The sequence below is a fragment of the Fukomys damarensis genome, unplaced genomic scaffold (genome assembly GCF_012274545.1).
Source record: "Fukomys damarensis isolate Sample0158 unplaced genomic scaffold, DMR_v1.0_HiC HiC_scaffold_22, whole genome shotgun sequence".
Taxonomy (NCBI): domain Eukaryota; kingdom Metazoa; phylum Chordata; class Mammalia; order Rodentia; family Bathyergidae; genus Fukomys; species Fukomys damarensis.
The window spans coordinates 10,840,343-10,848,110 of record NW_022900934.1 but is presented as its reverse complement, the minus strand read 5'-3'; the positions used below and the strand labels follow the sequence as shown (position 1 = coordinate 10,848,110).

At 52.8% G+C, this 7,768-nt stretch overlaps 1 protein-coding gene across 5 annotated transcripts in view; it reads left to right on the top strand.

The window, feature by feature from the left end:
* Ptpn1 (protein tyrosine phosphatase non-receptor type 1) overlaps positions 1–7,768 on the top strand; it is a 63,223-nt gene that overhangs the window by 43,985 nt on the left and 11,470 nt on the right. For all 5 annotated transcript variants that reach the window (XR_779060.3, XR_779059.3, XM_010618225.3 and 2 more), the window contains exons 2-4: positions 246–336; positions 3,309–3,409; positions 6,323–6,421. Coding sequence is in view for 3 of the 5 variants with exons in the window: in XM_010618225.3 (XP_010616527.1) it covers positions 246–336; positions 3,309–3,409; positions 6,323–6,421 (291 nt within the window). In the remaining 2 variants the exon portion in view is untranslated. The remainder of the gene's footprint in view (positions 1–245; positions 337–3,308; positions 3,410–6,322; positions 6,422–7,768) is intronic.

Here is a 7,768-nt window from a genome sequence, read left to right as displayed (position 1 = left end):
CGCCGCCTCCTCCTCCTCCTGCGTCACTGCCTCTGACCCCAGCCTTTGGTTGTTCCTCTTCTGCCTTCCTCCCTGACCTTGCACATACCTCTGAATTATCACCTTGCCCCTCCTACACTGCCTGGCCCTCTTTGATGTCTGTTTTTGCCCTTAGTACCTGGCGGGAAGCCAGTGTTCAGTTAAATGCCTGGATGGATTCCTGATGCCAGAGACTGGAAGAGGGAACTCTTTATCCTTTCTTGTAGGACATCCGACATGAAGCCAGTGACTTCCCCTGTAAAGTGGCCAAGCTTCCTATGAACAAAAACCGAAACAGGTACCGAGACGTCAGTCCCTGTAAGTATCCACACAGCTTCCTGGGCTCGCCCCTGTGCCCAGGCCCACTCTGCCCTGACCCCATCACCCCAGGGTTTGGCGATAAATGCGCAGCAGTTAGAGGTTTATGACTTGGTTGTTTCCTATGAAGTGGGCATTAGAGACTTATACATGTTCATTTTTTCCACCCTTGTACAAGGGGTAAGGTTTCATTTTCTGGAAAATTCAGCCAAGTTCAAAGCACTATTTTTCTTAGCTTTGGCTATTTTGTGATGAATCATTTTCCTGCCAGCTGAAACAGAGTGTAGCAGGCATAATGTAAACTTTTCTTGGTGACTCAGCAGCAGTATTGTTAGCCCCCAGCACTGTGTGGAACCACAGCGACGCCCTGCATGGGCACCAGAGGCAGAGCTCTGTGCCCCTCCGCAGACGTCGCCCTCCCCTGCCACCTCTGCACACTCTGCCCTTCGCTGCCATGAGCACACCTTCCCATGACGGTCAGCGCGACCGCTGCCCTCGGGGAGCCTCCTGCCTGCTAAGGATTGGCTCAGACACCTTGCAAGTCAATAGCTGACCATGTTAGAATTTGTACGAAGCAAGAAAAACCCGAGCTGAATTCGAGACCTGAGCTTTGCCGTCTCCACTAGGCCACCAGGCCTTTCGAACTCTCCTCGAGGGAGGGTGGACCTGAGCCAGTGGCTGTGACGTCTCCGTGGCGTTTGCTCACATTCCCCGGGAGATGTTAAATTGGACCTGGAAAGGGCACAGAGCCGGTGTCTCCTGATTCCCTGCCTGAGTTTATGTCTCAGCGCGGCCCCTTAGAACTGTGTTGTTCTCTTCTCTGTGCATACAGCAGGAGTCACACCCAGTAGGAGCGTGTGGAGATGAGGTGAAACAGCACAAGCACGTAGCCCAGATGCAGCCACTACTCAGTAAATACTGGCCACCAGGACATCTGAAGTGCAGTACTAGCTGCTCAGGTGATGCTTGAGTGTGCTCAGTGCCTGGTGCCTTTGATTTAACATGTCTAGGCTGAGGCACCACATATATATTTATTTAAAAAACAGCAACAAAAACAGAAATCCTGGGTGAGTCTACTGTGAAGTCCTGGCTGGAGTCCTGGCTGAAGAAGGCTTCTGCCTGAGGATCTGTGTGTGGCAGAACAGCCACTGCTCACCTCTTTCACACAGCGCAGCACTGGGACGCCCAGGTTGCTTGCTGCAGCTGTACTGTTCTGAATTGAGGAGTAGCACTGACAGCGATATTCCTTTGCTATGGTTTTTATAATTTCTCGCCTAAATAGTTTTGGAGCCTGTGCTGGATGTAGTGGTGCACGCCTGTAATCCCAGCACTAGGGAGGCTGAGGCAGGAGGACTGCCGTGAGTTTGAGGCCAGCCTGGGCTACATAGTGAATTCAGAGCCAGCCTGAACTACAAAGACAGTCCCTACCTAAAAAAAAAAAAAAAGTTTTGGAGCCAGTTTTACAGCATTTAAAATATTCTTCCTCAGAAATAATCCCCAAAATTTTCACCCCCAATCTCATTCTTCATACCTTTTTTGTTTGGTCTCCTACCCATGCCCTCCAGTAGAAAAAATAATTTGCCATTCATATTGTGAGGGAGAGGGGAGCGTGGCTCGGGTCAGAGGTAACCTGCTGTCCGGTGCACGGTGCCCGTGGCCTCGATACCTCGCGCCTGCTGCTGAGCTAGGCTTGGTACCCAGTGACTCACTGGCTCTTCCACAGCCCTCCGGTTACCTTGCATTTGGCATTGAAAACAAGGCCCAGAGGACAAGTGGTTTGCCCGAGGTCGCCCAGTGCTGTTTGTATCCACGCAGCCCACCAGTACTGGTCATTTACATTTTTTTTCTTAGATTTTTTTTATCACCTTGATACCCTTCAAAATCACCCAAGTATCTCAGTTTTTATTAATCCTCCATGGTGAGAAATCGTATTCAAGGGTATCTTATTTTTTAAGAATACCTCTCTTTGGACTTGGAACAAAAGCCCCACATCACTTATTCCCAGTAACTAATCTTTTCCCTCCCGTTGGTCTCAGGGAGGTGGTACTGTTTCTGGGAAGTCACCCGAGTCCATTGTCCCTTATTTTGTGCCAGAAATGAAAGTACCCACCTGCTCTTCTTAGCCCACAGGCGAAGAAAAATATCCTTCAGGGACCACTGCTTTTGTGACAAGGTAGTGATAAAGGGGAAAGAAGTGGTTTTGGTTTTTAAATAACCTGGGGCAGAACTTCCAAATGAAATTGAATTCTAAAAACTAACCTCAAAGTTACATTTACATAAGTTCAGTGCTTGGGGTTTAGAGAATTTTCCAGAACATTTAAATTCTCTTGTAAATTTCTTTGCTGATGACATTTGAAAGATTTAGAATCATTTAAGCTCATTATATTTGAACTTAAAAAGAACAGAACAGCTGTGTAAGAGAGCTCCGGGTCTGGCTGTTCACGCTGCTGGGTGTGTGTGTCCTTTGCCCCTCAGACCACTGACCATAGTTGAGGTTGAGTTGCCATCATAAAGCCTACCTGCTGGCTATCCTGCCGGCCGCCAATGGGATGTGGGAGAACTTTGTTTCCTTTTAAAGATGGAACCCACTCTGCTTTTTTGCCCTATAGCAGTTTGTTTTGGGCTCCAGAGAACGGAGCCTCTGATGCCCCCCTATGGCCTGCCACCTGTGGAGAGAGCCAGAGGAGCCACAGGGAGGGAGGGCCCAAGGACAGACTTTCTAATGGGGCGTGATCCAGGCTTCACTGTGGTTTATTGCTGGTGCTGTGCTGATGTCTTTCACATGCTTCAGAGAAAGCTTTCTGGAAATGATGGTCATCCCTCGTAGATGATGAATGTCACCTGACCCTTCACACCGCTGGTGTGAACGCCTAGGTGGTGTGGGCTCCCCTTACCTGCTTTCCTGTGGGTGTGGGGCCTGAGGGGAGACGCTCCGACCCTCCAAGCATTAACCGAGTTCTGCTGGCTTTCAGTTGACCACAGTCGGATTAAACTGCATCAAGAAGATAATGACTATATCAATGCTAGTTTGATAAAAATGGACGAAGCTCAGAGGAGTTACATTCTCACCCAGGTAAACAAATTATCTGAATTTATTTTAAACATCACTTTAAAAAGTTTTAGAATGCTTTTTGTCTATACTGCAAATAAAATCTACCATGTGCTTTAGGAAGTCAGGTTGATAACAGACTAAAAACTTACAAGACAAGGAAAAAAACTTGTCCTGCAGAGATCAGTGTGGTTGCAACACGGATATTTTCTGGGAAGTATGAAAGGCCTGACGGGCCGGCATGGGGCTCACATGTGTGACCCCAGCGCTCCAGGCCGGCCTGAACTACACGGCGAGACCCTCGCAAAAAACCACAAAAACAGAGAAAGAAATGAGCGAGGGGCATCCAGGAAGCGGCACTGAGCCGCAGGGGTCTGGAACAGGGGCAGTGGAGCCGAGACTAGGGGGCCTGGGCGGGCTGACCCCAGAAGGGTTTGTCTCTGCCTAGATCTCGGAGGATGGCAGGAGGCCACGCATCTCTGCCCAGAGAGCACTTAGAATTCCTCATCGCGGGCCACATTCCTCGGCCCAGAAAAAAGATAAGCATCATCAGAGGACACGAACAAGCACGAAAAGTCACTTAACATTCCTATTGGCTTTTGGCATTTTTCTGGGAATAAAAAGTTATGAAAATGGTTTAATAATCAAGCCTCTTAGAAAACACTTAATGATAGGAGACCGAAAGACCATGAGTATCTGGGGAAATGGACAAAGCAGTTCTAATTAATTTTCTCCAGTTATAACTTGTTACCTGTAAGTTAGTTTAAACTTGAGTTTCTTGTTTTGTTTTGTTTTGCATCATAATTGCTGTTTTTTCAAGTTCATATTGGTTTTCCAGTCTTGTGTGTGGCTTAGGCAAGAGTGATTTTAAACATCGTAATTCTGCTTGCTATCTGGAAATTAGAAGTCTAGTCAAGCAGAAAGCTTTGTGAACAAAGGCTGCTCTGGGCAGGCAGCTGGACCAGCAGTGTCCCCTTTGTTCCCCTTCTTGTCCCACCCCAGTTTTTCCCTGCCTGGCCCTCTCTGCACCCCTGGATCTTTGGGGTGGGCTGCTGGGGCTGGGGTTCGTAAGGAAGGAGCCGCCTGCTGGTGACAGAGCTGGTAGGAAGAGGTTGAGGCACCGATGACTTCTCTTTTTAGAGGGTCAGATTTCTTCCTGATTTCAGCCGTTTAGCTTTGGTGTGAGGTCAGGAAGCCCTTTCTATACCCACAATGGGGTATTTTGTATCAAATGGAGCCGTAAGAAATTACATGGAATGGGCTGGGGATTTAGCTCGGAGGTGCCGTGCCTGTCTGGCAAGAGCAAGGTCCTGAGTTCAATCCCCAATATGGAAGAAAGACAGACAGAAGGAGGGAAGGAAGGACAGGACACAGGTCAAGGAAGGAAGGGAGGGGAGAGGAAGGAAGGAAGGAAAGGAGGAGGAGGAAGAAATTACATGGAAGTTTGCAGTGCTGTCTTCCCCACCCCTGTGCCCCTAGCAATCACTTGGAACTGTGACGTCCATCCCTTTTGTGATGTGGTACCATGGCCGTTTGAAAGCTGCTTATGTATCCCTTTTGCCCTGGGGCTTTCAGGAGGAATTAGCAGTCTGGATCCAAAATAGCACTTCTAGACAAAGTGACTGAGATGTTTTCTAAGCCACCAAACCAAGGAAACCCTTCCTGTTTTTAGTTTCAGTGTTGTTCATTGTGCAGATAGCATGAGTCTGTGTTCTCCTTCTTAGAGTAGTGTGCCAGAGGGGCCCTCCTACCTCCTCCAGGAGTGTCAGCTGAATGTGGCGTGCATCTTTCAGCCTGTAGCTGGGTTTAATCCTTCAGACCCATTCTAAACTGGGTGGTGTTGGGACAGGGCAACAGGTGAGTAACTGAGAGGTCAGAGAGCTGCCCCTGTGCAGGGCCTGGCGACTGGGGTCTTCTCGCCAAGGCAGAGGATGAAAAGCCAGGTGGCCAGCGAGGTGCCACGTGAATGTCTGCCTGTCCGGCGCCGTCTCTGCTTTCGGCGTGCTGGGGTCACTGTTGTCTGAGTCCCCAGGGCGCTTCCTGAGACACAGGTCAAGGTAGTTGCCTTGAGACGAGTCCAGGAAGAAAGTGAGAGGGTGCTGCAGGCTGGCGTGGCCAGGGAAAGTGTGTGAAAGTAAAGGGAAAAATCGAGTGACCGAGGGGTGAAAATAGGTGAGAACGGAAACCATGCTAGCAGTGGCACTGGCCAAGGCTGTGCCAAGCCCTGGTCTCCAGAGGGGCAGGGAGGGTAGGAGTGACCTTGTTCCCGGGCAGTGCCCACAGCTGGGAGGGATGCAAGGCGTTCACGGGCTGTGTCCCAGCAGCACCCGGTGGGCGGACTTAGCCTGCCTGGCTCCTCACCCCTTGGGCCACCTGCGTTCACATCCCTGATGTGCTGGAGGATGAGGATGGAGGCTGCATGTGGTCAGGTCCTTCCGCAGCAGCAAGAGCACAGCTCACGGTGCGCTGGGCGCGTCATTCCAGGGGCTGCACTAAGTCCTGCACGTGTGTGAATAGAGCTCGATTTGCACAGCCCTGTGAAGAGAACTGTGTTGAGTCAGGTGAGACAGATGGGAAACCGAGGCGTGGAGCGGTGAGGAGGCTGGCCTGAGACGGCGAGATGCTCAGTGGTCAGAGTGGGAAGGGAGCCGCCAAGAGCCTCGCCGTCGATCACTGCCCCGTCCCCCCCGCCCCGCCCTGCCCGGTTCTGCTCCGCTTTCCATCTGCTGTTAGGCAGGGGCCCCACGGCCGGCTGCCCACACGGGAGGCCGAAGCGGCGAGAATCAGCTCTCCCTGCCTGGTAGATGTTAGAGCTGCTGTGGCCGCTCCCTGGGCAGGGAGAGGCCACTGCTGCCTGGGCACTGTCACCCGACACCCGCCGAGGGGAGCTGGCGACTTGCAATGATTGTCACACGCTGTGGAATTGTGTGTTTGCAGGGCCCTCTGCCCAATACGTGCGGGCACTTCTGGGAGATGGTGTGGGAGCAGAGGAGCAGGGGCGTGGTCATGCTCAACCGGGTGATGGAGAAGGGATCGGTAAGTGAGCGCCTCTTCCCGCCGCACTGTGTGCTGCCCGTGCGCTTACGCTGTCATCGCAGTTCCCGTAGTCTCTTATCTCTTCTGTACTTCCCTCACGTGGTTTCCTTTTCTTGTTTTACTTAAAATTTGAAGCAACAATATATCAATACATGTTTGTAGCAAGCAAGTCAATTAAAGGAATAAAAAGGGAGGAATGAGTAAGCTTTCCCGACTCGTTACCCGGGCTCACACACCGGGCTCACAGAGCTTGATGCGTGATTCTGTGCCGCTCTCCCTGCACTTTCTGAGCCGAAGTCATGGTGGTCTAGCAGTTGGGTCAACGTAGTTCTTGAAAAGCGCTGCTTCAGTGGGTCCGTCTTCCTCGTACCCACTCGCTTGGCCGGGCGCCGTGTGCCTCCTGGTGACACACACAGGCGGCTCTGCCCAGCCGTGGGAACGGCCGCCCCTGGGTCAGACTTGTGCCCTCAAAGGCCCCGGTGCGTCACTGTGGTGCTGTCTCTGGGTGCAGACAGGTGCCCTTCAGGGCTTGTATCATTTCTAGTTCTTCGCTACTCTTGAATCTGCCCCCTCTCGCCACCCTGCTCCTCTGCCCGCTGCTCTCGGGGTCACGTGGTGTGGCTTGCAGAAGCGTGTGCGTCTGCTCCTGCTCCCCCCACCCCCGACTCTCCGCCTCCAGCCAGGACGAGCTTTCTTTCTTAACCTCTTCCCTGGGCCAAGAGTCTCCATCACAGCGCCCACCTGCGTCCCACGTCCCTGACCCCCAGGCTGCTACAGGCCGTCGCCCAGCCGTTCTCCCTTCGCCCTCCTCCCTCCCGTGCCTACCCCTTCACAGCCTCTCTTCTGGGAGGAGGACGCTGTGGGCAGGGCCCCAGGCTGGCGTTCAGCAGCACCAGCGGGCTCCTTATCCCTCCCTAGGCTCTGCCAGCATGCCTGGGGGTTCCAGCCTCAAAGGTGAAGCCCAGGAGAAGGGGGGCTATGGTTGTGGGGCCCCATCAGGAACTGCAGGCTGGAGCAGAAGACTGGACGTCCCCGGGGCTCGCCGGGTCCCGGCACTGTTGTGCCCTCTGGGGCCAGCCGGAGCACCGCTCACTCAGCTGTCCTGGCCGCCTCCAGCCTTCCAGAGAGCTCGAGGCCTCCGGAGAAGCCACCCCCAAGGGAGCCCAGGCGCGGCCCCGGAGCGGGAAAAGTATAAGGGCAGAGAAGGAGCTCTTCCCAGGGAACTTCCCTTGCAGCACTGACTGCGAAACTGTTTCCCGCTCTCCCTCCCCACACCATCCCTCACAGAAGCAGCCCTCCCAGGACAGGGCACACAGGAGCTCCCAGGTTCACAGTTTTGCCTCTGCC